At 43.0% G+C, this 16,407-nt stretch overlaps 1 protein-coding gene and 1 long non-coding RNA gene across 2 annotated transcripts in view; one reads left to right on the top strand and one right to left on the bottom strand.

Annotated features, from left to right (window-relative positions):
- Window positions 1–500: 500 nt before the first annotated feature.
- PDZRN3 (PDZ domain containing ring finger 3) overlaps window positions 501–16,407 on the top strand; it is a 119,295-nt gene continuing 103,388 nt past the window's right edge. Inside the window, exons 1-3 of the mRNA XM_085235723.1 lie at window positions 501–1,222; window positions 6,509–6,595; window positions 7,740–7,847. Of these exons, the coding sequence (XP_085091849.1) occupies window positions 506–1,222; window positions 6,509–6,595; window positions 7,740–7,847 (912 nt within the window). The 5' untranslated portion in view covers window positions 501–505. The remainder of the gene's footprint in view (window positions 1,223–6,508; window positions 6,596–7,739; window positions 7,848–16,407) is intronic.
- The window catches only part of LOC146543436 (uncharacterized), a 37,483-nt gene continuing 22,076 nt past the window's right edge, over window positions 1,001–16,407 (bottom strand). The window contains exon 3 of the long non-coding RNA XR_014886345.1: window positions 1,001–1,775. This is a non-coding gene — a long non-coding RNA (uncharacterized LOC146543436). The remainder of the gene's footprint in view (window positions 1,776–16,407) is intronic.

Genomic DNA, 16,407 nt, shown 5'->3' with positions numbered 1-16,407 from the left:
GGGAGCACAAAGCCGCCCTTCTGCCTCACCGGGGGCCCTGGGGGCCGTTCCGTCGGGGCTGCGAGGGGCAGCGAGAGACTGTGAAGGGCTTTGAGGGCGGCACGGAACCGCGACGGGCGGCGCGCACCTCCGACGGGCTCTGAGGGGCAGCACGGGGCTGCGAGCGGGCCGAGGGGCGGCACGAGCTGTGAGGGGACCCGGGGGGCGGCGCGAGCTGAGGGGCGGCGCGGGCCGGGCCGGGGCGGGGCGCGCGGCGGGGCTGTGTGCGGGCGGCGCCCGGCAGTGCAGCGAGCGGGGCAGCGGGGCCGGGCGCTCCGCAGGAGCGGCGGAGAACGAGCGGCCGTTCCGTGACGGCGCAGCGGGCCGGACTGCCCGCGGGGAGCTGGAGCTGCCGGTTCTGCTTTGCTTCCCCCGTCCCGTCTGCGCTTCGCTTACTTCGGCTGGGCTTTTTTTGTTGTTGTTGTTGTTTTTTAATCGTTATTATTTTTTGGAAAACGGAAAGAGGATGGGATTCGAGCTGGATCGCTTCAGCGGGGAAGTGGACCCCGACTTCAAGTGCAACCTGTGCAACAAGGTGCTGGAGGACCCGCTGACCACCCCCTGCGGCCACGTGTTCTGTGCCGGCTGCGTGCTGCCCTGGGTGGTGCAGCAGGGCAGCTGCCCCGCCAACTGCCAGCGCATCTCCGCCAAGGAGCTCAACCACGTCCTGCCCCTCAAGAGCCTCATCCTCAAGCTGGACATCAAGTGCGACAACCACGCGCGGGGCTGCGAGGCGGTGGTGCCGCTGCAGCACCTGGGAGAGCACGCCGAGACCTGCGACTTCTCCCCCGCCAAGTGCCGCAACCGCGGCTGCCGCCAGGTGCTCAACCTGCGCGACGTGGAGGCGCACATGCGGGAGCGCTGCGAGGCGCGGCCGGCCGGGCTGTGCGAGCAGGGCTGCGGCCTGATGCTCACGCACGGCGAGCGCCGGAGCGGCGCCCACAGCTGCCTGCGGGCCCTGCGCGCCCACGGGGCCGCTCTGCAGGCGCGGGCGGCGGCGCTGGAGAAGGCGCTGAAGAAGGAGGCGCTGCGCGCCGGGAAGCGGGAGCAGTCGCTGCTGTCGCGGCTGGCGGCGGCGCAGCTGGAGCTGCAGGTGACGGCGCTGCGTTACCAGAAGCGCTTCACGCAGTACAGCGCCCGCCTGGACGCCCTGGCCCGCGCCCGCTCCGCATCGCCCGGCAAGGTAAGGGCGGCCCCGCGGTGACAGCGCGCCCGCCCGCGGCACCCGGCGTGTGTTCTCCTCCGTTCTCCCCGTAACGAAACTGGAGTTTCCTGGGCTGGAAATGGCGCTAAGCCTCCAGGGGCACGGGGATCCTGGGTGGGTGTTCGGTGCCCTGGGGGGGTGCTGTGCTGTCTGCGTGCCGGGGTCAGACACCTGCTCAGTCCCTGCATTTTGTCCTTAAAAGATCAATTTCTGAGGAGAAAAATTAACTTGATTCCAGGCAGTCAGAAATAGGCTATTTATAAAGTGCCCAGAATCAAAAGGCAGAGCTGCAACAACCCCCGAGCTCTAATTGGAAAAGGGCTCCCCAGCGAGGGAAGCGCTTGGAGCCAATTATCTTTTAAATGAAGAGACTCGGAGCCCTCCCGGTGACCCGAAATGCGCTGCCACATCCCGGCACGGCCACATCCCGACGCAATCACATCCCGGGACAATCACATCCCCGCATGGCCGTTCTCAGTTGCTCGGACTGTCACACAGTGTCTCCGCCGCGGTGGTGCTGGGGCTGCAGGAGCTGTGCAAGAGAGACAAAACTCAGTGTTACATTGTGTTTTCTTAGAGAGGCCACTATGTTTTGCCAACTCCGAAAATATCTTAACACTGAGCCAACTCTCCTGACTTGGGGCAGTACTGGGAAGGATGCTAACCCACACGGAGCTCCACACAGCCCTGCTGCCTCCTCACACCTCAGCTCTGCTCTGCTTCCAGCAGCACAGCTTCCCTTCGTGCTGCTCCATGGCCAGTGCTGGTCATGTTGCTTATGCGCTATTTCACTCTGCGAAGTTAGTGAGCTGCACCAAAGGTGCTCCTACCAGTAGCTGTAAGTTTGCAGGGTGCATAGCTAACAGCAAAACTTCTTATCGAATTGATGGATGCAGCTGGCCAGGAGGACTGGGCTGGTTTTCAGCCCTATTACAAAAGGCTGCTATGCAGCTTTCTGAAGCAGTGCCTAATCTGAAGAAAGCTGGAAGGTGTCATGTCACCACAGGCTTGTGGCTCAGCGGTCAATCACATGTCTTTCACAGCAGTTTGGGCAGCCCTCCAACACCAACAGCTTCAGTCTGCCTTGTGCCCAAAGAAGTACAATCAGGAAACTTGCATCTTTGTGCTCTAGAGAGTGTTTTGAAAGGCCTTTGGTAATCACCTAGCGCAGGAGATGCTTTCCAGTTTGGGGATGTGGCCTGCTTCCAAGCTGTTCCTTAGGGGCTGTTTGCTCGGAGGTTCTAGCACAGGCTGCACAGTGTAGGATGCCGGTTATAAACACTTGGCAGGGCATTGTGTGCTTGCCTGAGGATTAGATTCCTCGCTGCCTGGATTACATGTACGATAATATAGAATAACAGTCTTCAACTTCAGAGGAAATTGCATATCCAAAGCGTGCAGCACCACTGCTGTCATTATTTTGTTATGAATATACTCATACTTGATAGGTTTTGTTATAAACTGTAATTATCCTGTGTTAAAACACCTAGCACTAATTAATGGGGTTCAGAATGTGGTGATTCCCAAACTTATTGTAGGATGTTCCGGATTCTCTGCAGATGGAGAAAAAGGGATGTTCTGACTGCTGATGGGTGGTTGCTTGTTTCTGCAGATGTAGAAGCAGACTAGAATAAATCAGAGATTGTTCCTTCCAGTCAAAACAAAGTACCCACTTACAGTTCTGTTTAAAGGCTTAGTTAAGGGGAAATATGATAGTGATGGATGTAAGACCCCTCATGAAGGACCCAAACTTTTGGCCATTTGGCTGGGGGAGCTCCAGACACGTAGATCTGCATTAACAGAGTCTTCCTTTGTGGCACTGCATTTGTCACTCAGCTCTCCCATGCTTTTGCCATAACTATATTAATACATAAAATATATATTTTATACACACTCAGAGAGTTTTCTGATAATATCTCCCAGTTCTGTTAGTCCATTAAACAGATGGCTATTAAATAATTCTAGTTCTGTTTACCACGTGTACATTTTTCCATCCACTTAGCCACTGAGGGAACACTTTAATTTCACAGTGTATTTACTGGATGTCTGACCCATGCTTATTCCAAAAGACAAATCTGAAGGCTTATTTAGAGGGAGACTTTATCCCTCGGTTGAGAGGTGAGGCTTATTGTGGACAAGCTTAAGGAGGGAGTGGTAGAGAAGGCAGCATGTCTTACTCAAAATTATTGTTCCCTTTGATCAGACCTGTCCATCCTGAAACATCAAAGTCTAAGTAAGCAAGAAAAACCTCATGCTATTCAAACAATGCTTAATCCTTGCTGAAACATACCACTGTTCACACCTATTGATAAGCTGATGTAGTCGAGCCTTTATGTACACAGCCATCAAAGTCCTGTGGGAAGCAGTAGGAGGGAATCTGAACCAAGTCATGGTGCTGGTTCCAGTCTGCAGTGTCAAAGCTGTGCCTGGCAAGGTGTGCTTTCGGGGTGGCATTTATACTGTACAAATGGCAGTCTATCAAAGGTGAATGAAGGCTTTGATGCATGGCAAAACACGGTCTTTGGAAGTCTGGTCTTATGCTCTTTTGCTTCACTGGCTACAGGAACCAATTCATGATCTGGTGTTTCAGACCTGTGGTTTAGTGCCTCTGTGGAGGTATAGCACGGGTTTTAATTGCATGAATGCCAAATGAAGCCCTTTAAGACACAACTGTATTCTTTCCCAGGCTGACCCAAGCAGGCTCAGCTGGGCTGCAGTCAATAAACAAGGAGCTGAAGTGTTTCCTGTAGCAGACAGAGCTTCCTAGCCGCTGTATTACCAAAGAAATCAGTCTTGCAATACATGAAGCAAAAGGCAGTCTATTAGATCCCCATTACTCAGCTGGGAAGAACAGGGAGCTGCAGCATTTCCAGTTACCTCACTGCCTAATGATTGCTTCACTGGAATGCTAGACATATTAGAGGAAGAAAGAATGGCAGAGCTCTGGAAGAGTAATTTACATCATGGCTTCCTTGGAAGCCAAAGCAGTTGTGAAAGAAATTGCTAAGACTGAGAGGTGAATCTGCAAAAGTAACCAAGTACCAAAGTGATGCACTGCTGCCTCCCATGTGCTTGGCTGTTCAGCACAGATGGTGGAGTTATCGCTGAATGACACGAGGGGTTTGTCTGTAACACTGCTCTGCTGCCAAAGGGACGATGCAGACAGGGTACAGATCTGTCAGGTCTGAGCGGAAAAACCCCTGAGTTCATTTTTCAGGAATACTTCAGAAAAACACTGCAGTGGAATGTTTGGGTTTTTTTCCACAACTTTTGGCTACCTGCTTTACTGCTTTTTCTGCTAGGCATACAGACATCAAATCGTAGCCACATAAGGAGGCTTTAATGAAAGCGTTCAATTTTAATTAGAGGAAATGTCTCAAGAGCAATGTTGTAATTGTTTCTTGATTGTTCTAATTGATTTGCTTTTTTAAAAAGGCATAATAGTTGAAGTAAATAGTGACACTATCACATCCCTGTCTTTCAAATGCTGAGTTATCAGTCCCTGAAAGCAGCCCCACAGGACTGTAAGTTTGCTCCTTGAAATGCTATCTGACATACAGGTTTGAAGGCTCACAGGGCAACAGCCTTTACTTCATTTTCCAGTCCTTCTCTGAGTACCTTCTTACTGATGCTGAGTGTAGGCAAATTAAAATAAAATTAGTTGGAACTCATATTTCTCTGTAACAGGCCCAAGTGTACTTATTATGGGACCTGTAGGAAAGAAAAGATCACACTCTGACAAGAAAATTGTAACCCACATTTTCAGGTGAAGACTGTTGGTTCAGCAGCTCTGTGGTCAGCAGAGCTCTGCCAGCTTACACTGGGAGGGAATTGGGCTTTGTAATCTTCCCCAGATCTGTGAGAGTAATTCAGTAATCTGGGATTACTTGGACATTTTTTTATGAGTTTAATAGACATTTATATTTGATTGGCAACTTCAAACTGATATGTTAGAAGAAAAATGCACAAACTAAAACCAGCCGCATCAAATTACTATGTAACTGTTGTAATTGTTGTCATTAGTTGGTTATGAAAACCAGACTTGTAAGATAACTTCCTCAAACCTTCTTTGTGTTCATAACTTTTTCACCCTATGGATAAAACAAAGAAAAAATCTCAGAGGTAGAAATGTTCACAGATACCTGTGAATGCACACCATACAATTGGGAGTATCCTGTTCTTATTTCTGAAAAAGAGACTATTATTTAGATGGCTTTTTGTAATTGTGAGCTGTTGTATAGTCTTGTAGTGTTTTGCTATGAAAGACAGCACTTGATTGAGTCTGAAGTTATTACACTGTGAGGATTTAGTTGTATTCAGTACTGTGTGCATGCAGGTTAGTCCTAGCAAAATGTATAGGCCTAAGTAGCATCACACTGTCACAAAAGAGATTTTGTATAAGTTGTAGAAGATGTATCTTTTATGAGCATATCTGTGCTTAGGAGCAAGATTGGGTAGGTCAGGATAGCAAATGATGTTTGCACAGTCCTTTGGATATGACAAGGCTGCCCTGCCTTTCTCTGTTGGGCATTTAAAAAAAAAAAAGGGTTTTATTTTATTTTTATTTTATTTTTTTTTGGCGTAATCAGACATTTGTTCACTGCAGAAATTCATTTAGGGAATTAACATAACAGTTTTCAGTGCTAAGGGATTTCTGTTTTGCTAGTGTTAAAATTCCAAAGAAAATTGTACTCAGAATCTCTTTCCAGCAGGCGCTGTGAATGGCAATTAGCATCACAGGCCCTTTGCAAAATTTGTAGCAGTTTTGTTTAAAGCTTTTTCTAAAGCTCACCAGAGATTTGCTGTTGTATCACAGTTCATTTTCGATACTGTTCAAAACAATGTATTGCAGCTAGCGCCAGAGAGAAACAACATAAAAATGCAGTCCTTCAGACACCCTCAAGCACTGGAAAAGTCAAGAATCTGACTACTGGAGCCGCGGAGTATTTTACATAACAGATCACATATGACTGGGTCAAGTAGTTGCAGGAACAGTATTGCATATAAATATCTTCTGTTGCTGTTAAGTGTCTCACTGTAGATCTCAATAAAAAATACGCATAAATCTCCAGGGCGGGTTTTGCAGAGGCGCCGTGGGGTGGCTGGAGCCGGGGCTGCTGCCTTCCCAGCTCTCCTGCAGAATTGTTCTAAACTTCATGGGAAAAGGAAGTAACAAAGCGACCCAGCAGACCGGGATAGAAGTGTTATCTGTCCTGCTCATCAGTGCACACGAATGCTTTGAATGCATCTCTCTGTTCTTTACAGGGTGAAGAAACTAAAGCACTGACTCTCGTCCTTCATCGTGACTCAGGCTCTCTTGGATTTAATATTATTGGTGGCCGACCGTGCGTGGTATGTTAATTGTTAAAATATGTTTGCCCTTTCCAGGGAAAAGCATGTGGGTCAACACTTAGAGGAAAAATGCTGCTGACAACTATTTGGTTCTCTTGGGATTCTTTCAGAGCAAATCTTACATTCAGATTAGTACTGGAGGTCTATTAACTGCATGTCCTTTTCTCTCACATGTTTAATCTTGCACACGGTCACAGCTAGTGACACTGATACAAGTGGAATGTCACTCCCAAAATGGTGAAAGCTCCGGTATCTTTTTCTCAGACCATACTGTTTCGAAGACAGTGCATGAGTTCAGGACCTGCAGCTTTAGACCTTTTACAGTTCATTAAGAAATCGATATTTACTCTCCTTTCCACCAGAGATTAGGCTGCCCTCTGTGCAGGTGAAGGGATGTAATTTAAACAACCTACTTTTGAATTCCATGATTTCAGCAGATGTTTCCTGCGCACACACTCACTAATGTATTTTTTCTTGATGCTTGCTGGCAGGAGCTGCTGCATCTGACTTTAATTAGATCAAGGAGAGAAATATACCTTGTCCTAGTAATTTAGAAAAGTATTCAGAACTACTCCTTGGTCTGTCGGAAATGTGACGTTAATGACAATTTATTCCTGGTAAATTCACTTGACAGTTATTCTTTATAGTTAACGTTTTTTCAGTTCCTTTTCTGAGAAACTGTTCTGCACCGATAGCTGATTTCACAAAAGACAGGGATATGAAGATACCTTATTAGTTAGAGGTTGTTTTTCACAGTTTTATTTTTAAGGTTCCAGAGGAAGAGCTGTGCAACTAAAAATAAAAATGCACTGTTGCTTTCTGTTTGATGTGCAATCAGGCTGCTGTCTCACTGGATTCTACATTATAATAATTATAATGACAGCTACTACTGAGCTGGCCTAAGTCAGAAGAAAACAATTATCCTGCAAATGATGAGCCTAATGAAAGTCCATTCCTGGCTGTACAGTTACTCAGAATGGGAGGATCAGGTGTTCTCATTAGTCCAAATAGTCCCATATTAAGACATCACTAAGAATATTTATTCCAAATTAGGTGCACTGCTGTGGCACAGGCAAGTTTTAGCTTAGCACAAATTCGAGTTACTTCAAGGTTCAATAATCTGTTTTTCATTTCATCTTTAAAGGACAATCAAGATGGTTCAGCCAGCGAAGGAATTTTTGTATCAAAAATAGTTGACACTGGGCCTGCTGCTAAGGAAGGAGGGCTGCAAATTCATGACAGGATTATTGAGGTATGTGAGTACACTATCCAGTCTCTTTTAATAGTCCGAGTTCTGTTGTCGTGTCTTCAAGTGGCATGAAGTTTAGCGTGGGTTTGGGAGAAATGTACCCTGGTAAACACTGTCTAGAAGACATGTCTGCTAAAATATGCTTGACTTGATTCAGTGCTGACCTTTGTGGCTTTAGGTATAGTTCTTACCTAAATATAGAAACCAGATTATGGTTGGTATGTACACGTCCTGACTTTCTGAGGAGCGAGTATCTATCTGGTATGCCGTAGATATTTCTTTTTAAAGCTATTGGAAACTTGTAAGTTATTTAGTTAAAACCATATGTGAAATATCTGTAGTGTAAACCTTGATTTTATTTATCCTGGTTTCTATGACCAAAGGTAATAAATGTTTCAAATGGCCAGAAAATATTCTACTCTGCAGTTTCTGTAGGATTTATTATAAACCTGCCTGAGGTACTCCTTTACTGTTGTTTGTAACTACTCGTATTATTCCTTTCGGAGTCTGAATTTCTTCTCATTTTGCCAAAGTCTTGACATCAGTAAAAAGGCCTTTCTGTGAAAGTGATGGTTGCTTGAAATGTTTGTTTGGGAAGAAAGATCTTTTTTTGAGAGAGAGAGAGAGAAAGAAGGAGGTTAGTTTTCATGAAATGCAGCTGAGTGTGAGTCCGTTTCCTTTGTTTAGCATTTTACAGTTAAAAAAAGTGTTCTTCGCTGTCTTATTTTTGTAGGTTGGAGAAACTTTGAGAGTCTGTTGTTCAAAAAGATAAGTGCTGTGTTTGTTGCCAAGGATATCATGGAGCAACCAGATTCTCTAAGTAACGGAATTCTATTGCTCTTATGTTTTGCAAATGAGCAGTAAACAGCTGTTAAGGATTTTCTGTTGGCAGAAGACAATGTCTATTTGCTATTTTCTGTGCTGTTATGGTAAATCGTATTCACAATTTAGTAAGGATATAAAATATTAATTAAGTTTCTTCATATGGAAAGGAGTGGAGCCACAGTAGCAGAACTATAAAAAGATAAGAAGCTGAGCTGTGAAGTGATCCAGAGTTACTTAAACCATATTTATGGTATAACATAATTGGGAAAAGGTCTGTAATTTTTGTTTGAACTGAAATTTTTCCCATAGGCACATATTTCCCCAAAGCATGTTTGAAAAGCTGACATCCGTTTCTGAAGTAGCGCATAATCACACGAACAAAACAACTATGAAAAACAAAACGTTGGAAAATCAAACTCCCCAAAGTAAGGAGATGTCCTGGTTTTCAATCTCCTTGAGTGTAAGCACTGTAACTCAGCCTGGAATTGCAACCATATGGCAATTTGTTATAGGAGTTGCCAGGAGAGAACGAAGGCAGCTGACCTCCACGGGCCCTATAGAATCTGCTCTCTCTTGCAAGCAATTTTGCTCCTTAACTGCTTTTCTCTGCTCCATTTTTCCGTAGTTCAGTATTAGCACAGACCAGGCTGAGCAACTAAATACTGCTATGGTGTGCCAACGGTAAGAACCCAAGAAGAACGTAGAGGAAGGCAGGCAGAGTGAGATTCCATGCTGTGTTTCTTGGCTGCTCTATGAGTGCAGCCATGCCTCTGTAAGTAGCATTAGGGCAGAGTTCTTCCCACAATTCCAAGCTACATTTTCTCATACGAGAAAACTCCAAAATAAAGACACAAGGGAAACTGGTTGGATTTGTAGCGTACTAAGGGTAGCAGAAGCCCAACTGAACGCTGTGTGTTGACAGCCTGTGCTGACTGCAAATTCGTTTTCATATTCACTCCTTTCTAAATACACACAAAAGGCTGATGAAAATTTAGCAAAATGGTTACAAAATCAGTGATTTTGGATGTGTGAGTTTGGATTAGGAATGCCCTGTTGAAGGCAATCTCTGAGAGACACGCAGCTGATGTGTTTTGATTCCCAAAACACTGTGGAGTAGTCACTGCTTGTGCTAATAGGTTCTTTTCAGATAAAATGGCTTAACATAATGCCCCCCAGCCACTACAGGTTTACAGAACTAGAGTGGTCTGATGCAAAGCCCTAAAAGTCCTTGTACTGGGGACATCAGCACCTAAAAACTACTGTGTAATTTTTTACTCTGTGAAATTTGTACTTACTGCACTGTATTTAACCCTGTTCCAGGCAAGGAAGAAAAGGGATACCTCTTGCATCAAGGCATCTAACCCAGCTTTGTCATAGTGATAGATAATTGAAATATCCTGTAGATTACCTAGCTGAAGATCAGTGAACATTTAATGATAGTCTCTAATGAAGCAAAACCCAGAGTTGGTAACTACAGTTCAGCAGATGTAGCTGTAAATGACAAGATGCAATCAAAAGCCTCAGGTGGAACCTATCACAGACAATAGAGCATGCTAATGGGTCACATTTGCTTTGAAAAGCATGAGAGATGACAAAGAAACAGGATAACTATCTAGAACTGAGTTTGGCTATCTAGAACTTATTTGACTTGCTCTTAATATTATGGTTTTAAGTAACATCAGCATGATTTTAAACAGACCCTCTCACAGAGAACTCTCATTCCAATGTAAGATGCTGAGCACAACATCTCCAAAATGATTCCAGAATTCAGGGCAGTGATCTTAAAATGGAGTAAGACAGAAATAATTTTATTTCCTTTTGAAAATGTTTCTCTATTGTGGATCTCCTGGCAGACATATTTTGGAGCTTATGTTATACAAGAGCATTGTTTCTCGTTTTCAGAACTGTCAAAACATTTCTCAGTACTTAGCAGGGATTACACAGTACACAATTTGGATGCATAGTGCTGTTTATAGCTGATAGGAAATGTTGCTTGGAAGTTCTTTCCCCTGACAAATTATACTGAGATAAACTTTGAATTATGTCTGAGATAATTTTAAATCATATTTTCCCACTGGTTTGGATTTCCTATTTTACACATTTTAAAAGAATAAATATAAAAATCAGGTCTAACAATTGTCTTGGATTTTCAGTAAAAGCATTTTTTGGACTATTTCAGTAACACAGGCAGTGCCACTGTGAAGTGCTTCTACTGCTAAATGGCATACACCATCAAGATGAATGTTGCATGATCTGTGCTGCTCAGTCCTTAAAGCAGCACACAACAGAAATGCAGATATATCACTTTCTTTCGTATTTTGTTTTAACAAGTCTGTAACATAATAAAGATATTTAGTGTTTACAGGACTTTCAGGAATGTCTTATAGCTGTTTCCTTCGCTGTTTTATATTATTATCCTTATTTTGCAATTGGGTAATCTGAACTATACAGGAAAGTATCTTCCCAAATTGTCAGGTCAGAATAAAAGACTTGGATCTTGGTCTGTTCATTACTGCTCTATTTAATCAATGTTTTTCACCTATATCTACTCCAGGTATTTCATAACTACTCTAGAAGTGAGGAAGTAATGATATTAGGAGACTTTCTATGGTGTGGCTACAGGATTTTCATGTACGGCTGTCTTATTTATTCAGAGCAAACAGCTGATTTGAATTGATATTCTGAATTATTGTTCCATAGCAAATTGCCATGTTAAAAACATGCTGAAACTATTGATTTTATTACAGAGGAATTACTATTTTCATAGATTACATTTTTGTCAGGGCAACAGAATGGTCCTAATTTCCTCTTGTAGCAGAGTTGGTTCAAGTCCTGGCCATGAAGGACTTCTCTATGCAGCTGCCTGGTCTTAAGACAAAGTTCTTATTTTTAAGCACATCAGCTCTGAAAGATTATGAATTAAGTACGGCATTCTCTTCTCACTGACTAGTAAACTCATTTGTTTAGCTTCAGAGGCTAAACAGAAAGGAGGCTTGAAATGCTGACTGCTTGCCACCTTAAAATGTTTTTAGTACAGTTAGGGTACTGTTGTGGTATCATAAACTGTCATAGCTGCACCAAAACCACAAGGATTTATGCCACCTGAGGCTTGCCCAATGTCTCATGCTGCTCGCAGGAAGGATCATTAGTTTAGGAGTTGAGAATTTGTCAGTGCATTTGATTGATTTTCCCCAAAGTGCACTCATTTGCTACAAATTATAGGCTGACTTTCTGTTAGGTGAGTTTCTTCATAGGTTACTCAAAGGAACAATGAAACTTTTTAGCAAATCATCTACTGTGTATTTGTAAATAAAATGTACAATTTGCTCTGGATTCTCCATCCAGCCTGTAGTACACGGGCAGTTCTAGCAGAACAACTTTCTGCTTTTTTCTCAGCAAACCACACCGGGTATCAGAGTTAGCAGTGCAGCTTTCAGAAAGTCAGATCAGCACAGAGAGAGCCAGGCAGGAGGGCAGGGAAAGGAGCGCTCACAGCAGCACAGCATGCATTCCTCTGTCAGGGCTAAGAAAGATCTGCTGCTTTATAGTGGACTGAAAGAGTAAATGCAGAAACTTTTCACGTGCTCTGCTGGCATGGGACAGGATCTAGTTTTTCCATGAGGTTGAGTATTTGGGCTGAAAGAGTTCCATGAGCTGCCAGCCCAGCTTTTCCTGCCAGCATACAGTTCTTCCCCCAGCTGCATGCCCACTGCAGCTTATCACCACTTGCAGGCTGTTCACAGGAGACTTCCACAAGTAATCAGTAAATGTAATAACTGAGCAGAGCTTTCAGTTTCTCATTTGCTGGTGCACTTTCTAAAATCAGCTTTAACATGATAAACTTTTGCATTTTTCTTGCAAAAGGCTCACTGCATGCACTAACTGAACTCTGATAGGCATAGAGGCTAAACAGAATTTTTCGTTGTCATGAATGGAAGAGTTCAGCTCTGCAAACAAGATTTACTATGCAGATACATACACTTAGGAATTAATTTTCTGGAAAAAAACTATTTTGAGACAGCAACTTAAAATTGACTGTTCCTCTTCCTGCCAGGACATGCAAGCACACTTGAGTATTTCTGGAGAGAGAACACAGTGGGGCAATGAGTACAGTTATAGCAAAGTCAGCTTTTTTTGGTGTCTAACTTGCAGAATATTTTCCAAGCCCTTTGTCTGTATCTGCTCATGGTATCACGAAGCATCCTCATGTCTGTGCTAAAACAGATCTTGCAGGTTGGTCAGTGTTAAAAGGGAGTTTTAATAGTCTTAAGGGGAAAATGGAAATGAAAACAGAAGATGTTGGTTATCACTGCATTTTTTCATCTCATAAATGGATTTGCCTGTTTACCCATCAGTGCTGCATTCTGAGCTTAGGTGAGGAAGGCAATAAACCAGACAGCAAGAGGAGGATGAACCAAAGATGTTTAGTACATGTTTTACAGTAAATACTGAATCATCATCCTTCCCACAAGCAGCAAAAAAAAAAGAAAAAGAAAAAAGAAAAATCCATTGGATGGGTTGAAAATATGAAGTTCTGTAAAGAAGGAAACAATTGTTTCTACCATAGTGGATCCTTCTGTGTCTCTTCACCAATGAGTAAGGTAGATTGCAGAGCTACTTATAAACACATTTCATGCTGTAACTTCTTGTAAAGTCCTTTGTGAGTTCCCCTCGGGTATCCCCACACTTTATTGTCATCTATCACTAGAAGTTCACAGCATGCTGCCCCCAAGTGTGACATGGGGCGTTTTGAATCAGGGAGGTTGGAATATTGCTCTCAAGAGTATGCCAAATAGAAAAGATGAAATTAAATTATCCAAGAAGGAACTCTAAGTTCAGGAATAGATCCCTTATGTGCAATGCATTAAATTAATGTGATTACAGTATCAGTGTCATCTCTCCCAGCACACCACTACCTCTGTGTCTCAGTTTGAAGGATAGCACCTGCACTCTCATTCACCTCTAGCTTTTCTGTGGCTCTTGGGCACTTCTTCACAACATCTGCATCTTCTTCCAACAGCCACATTTTCTTTTTTCCTCTGGGAAGGAAATCCCTGTAACTCTACAGACATCAGCACCCCAGGGAAACCTGTGAGGTGGGAGTAGTTGCAGAGAGCAGGTGCCTCTACTTCCAAAGTCCTTGCAGAGGATGAAACAATTTTGTTCAGTTTGTGTGGGAATTGCACAGTTAAAAGGGAAATTGTTCTTGTAAAAAAGAAGTGATGATGAGGAATATACTTTCTAAGTCATATGCTTATGCATCAAACTTCCTGACTGTAGGAAAATGGGAGAGAATGGCCAGCAATGAGACAGCCTTTTATAAGACTTTAGAAACCAAATCACTTAAGGCATGGACTGAACAACATGTGCCCCACCTCCCAAGATTCTTTGGTGTGATGATGAACTTGCTTGATACCATGAAGAACAGGACTTGGAGAGGAAATGCAAACTGCTTTGATAACTTCCAGGCCTGCCAAACCTCACGTGAAGAGTGGGACCCAGACAGGCGATTCGTGTTGCAAGATCACAGCCTTGTCAAGCATCTCATCCTGCCTCCTACCCTCATGTTTACCATTTCCAGTGAGTGAATCCATGCTTGCTTTGGTTTCCTCCTGCTAACACCTTGTCAGCATCCCAAGGACACCAGCTCAGTATGTGCAGCCCCTTGCCAGGCTGTTCTGGGCCAAGGCAAGATAAGGTCACCCACAGCCTGGGAATGCACAGTGTGAAGGTTCCCCATGGGTGTCACCTCCTGGGCTGCAGGAGTTGTCAGTACTGCACACAAGTGTGTGGCCTGGGCATGAACTCCAGAGAGAAAATACAACTTGAGAAATCCAGATTCTGGCTTTATGAACTATCACTCCTTCAAAGTGAAAAATAGCTGTTCCATATTCTTTTTAGCTGAGCAAAAAGGAATGCATCGAGTTCCAACAAATACTTTTTAGAAGGATGCATATAAAGCCTTTAACAATGGGGCAATTTAATCCTTTCACACGTGGCACAATTTTTTTGCATTTTAAATCATCTCCTGTTCAGTTTTCCACATTGGAAGCCAAACCATTATGATTAACTGTTAGATTTTATTTTTAGATTTCTGAATGCTCTGAATCTTTAGAGAGAGCACACAGAATTCCTATCAACTATTTTCACACATTTTATTTGTATCACAATAATGGAGCAATCAGATGCAATCATCTCTAGTTTAGTACATATGTAGTACATTACCATGTCAATTGTATGGAAAGATATGCAAAAAGCGAATGCAAATTAACTGGGGAAAAAACAAAAGCAAGCTCAGACCATTGCCATTCAAAATGCACTTGAGTAAAATTTGCATAACTTTTAATTTAGAATTATAAGAAAGATGGAATTTGTCCAGTAAATGTGAAGAAAAGCTGTATGTGTGAGGTCACCAGACCTTTCCAAAAATCCTCCACATGGAGCAGCTCACCCTGCAGTGCTAACCTGGTTTGTGCCACTGGTGGGATTTGTCTTCAAAACAAGAGCATGGTACGGAGACCTGCCTGCAGTGAGCGCTTCATTTGTCTGTATTTCACAATAGTAGAGTTTCTTTTTTTCTCACACGTATAATATGGAAATTGAAATGAAATCCTAGAATCTGTTCTGGTAACACCTACAATACAGTTGCTTCTAGACAATGGTCTTTATAGTGCTTAAGTCAACTTCTTACTATAGCATATCTTCCAGCATGAAGTATTGGGTTTTTTTAGTTCCTTTTCCAAATTTATTCTTTATACCAAGAAAATCTAAAAGCTGTTCGCAGTTAACCACAGTTCTTTGCTTTAAACACTGAGAGGTGACAACTTATAAGCATTGTGACCCCAATTCCAGCACCGTTGACCACTTCTCTACTTTATGCATGATGTTGATAATTTTTAAAACAATACAACTTTGCTATTTTATGTTACACTACAAAGCACAACTACAGGACTTATAAAGTTTTTAGTCTCTCATAAACAGAAATGGTACTGGGCTGATAATAATAGTAGTAGAGATGTTTTGCTTCAGTACTGGGACTTTTAAATGAGTACAGTATGTAAGTTGTTGCTTTTATAATGTTGTAGAAGTTATGTGTGTTTTTTTTTAATGCTATCTGTAAAATCTTATACCTGTAAAGGGAATTTTCCACTGAAAGTGGAATTTGGCTTTGAAAGACTGAGGGAGAATAATGTTGCAAAAATGGGAAGTTGTGAATTGCTCTGAAGAAGGGGACTGGTACAAACACTGTGTGTGCAGAGACACACATCCCATCCGTGTGCAAGAGCCATTCTTTTGGAGGAGGGCCAGGTCACCACTGCGCTTTGGGCCACACAATTCCAGATAGCTCAAATGTTGCAAATATCTTTTCTGCATCTAAAATGGTGCATTAATGGTGGAATGTGTTTCAGTTGTGCAAGGCAGGTGCAAGAAAGGCAAAATACTATCTTCTGTTGGTACAAGCTCATTGCTACTAGCCTACTCAAGCCTTGTGTTAAAATATTCTTTCAAGATGATCATTGATTTATATAGCCTTGGTTGTAGAACTTCACCTATGGATATCAGGAACTGCGTATGCTCTGGCTGCTCTTGTACAGCCTTTCACAATGACAAAATACAGATGGTTATCATCTGTAACCCCAGTATACTATCCATTATTACTTCCAGTTCATCTACCAGCAGTACAGAATAGTTGAAATTGGGTTTAAGTGACATATGCAGAGGCATGACAGGTCTCTTA

This window comes from Meleagris gallopavo, chromosome 14 (genome assembly GCF_905368555.1).
Source record: "Meleagris gallopavo chromosome 14, MGAL_WU_HG_1.1, whole genome shotgun sequence".
NCBI classification, from domain to species: domain Eukaryota; kingdom Metazoa; phylum Chordata; class Aves; order Galliformes; family Phasianidae; genus Meleagris; species Meleagris gallopavo.
This window is presented reverse-complemented; position numbering and strand designations above follow the sequence as displayed.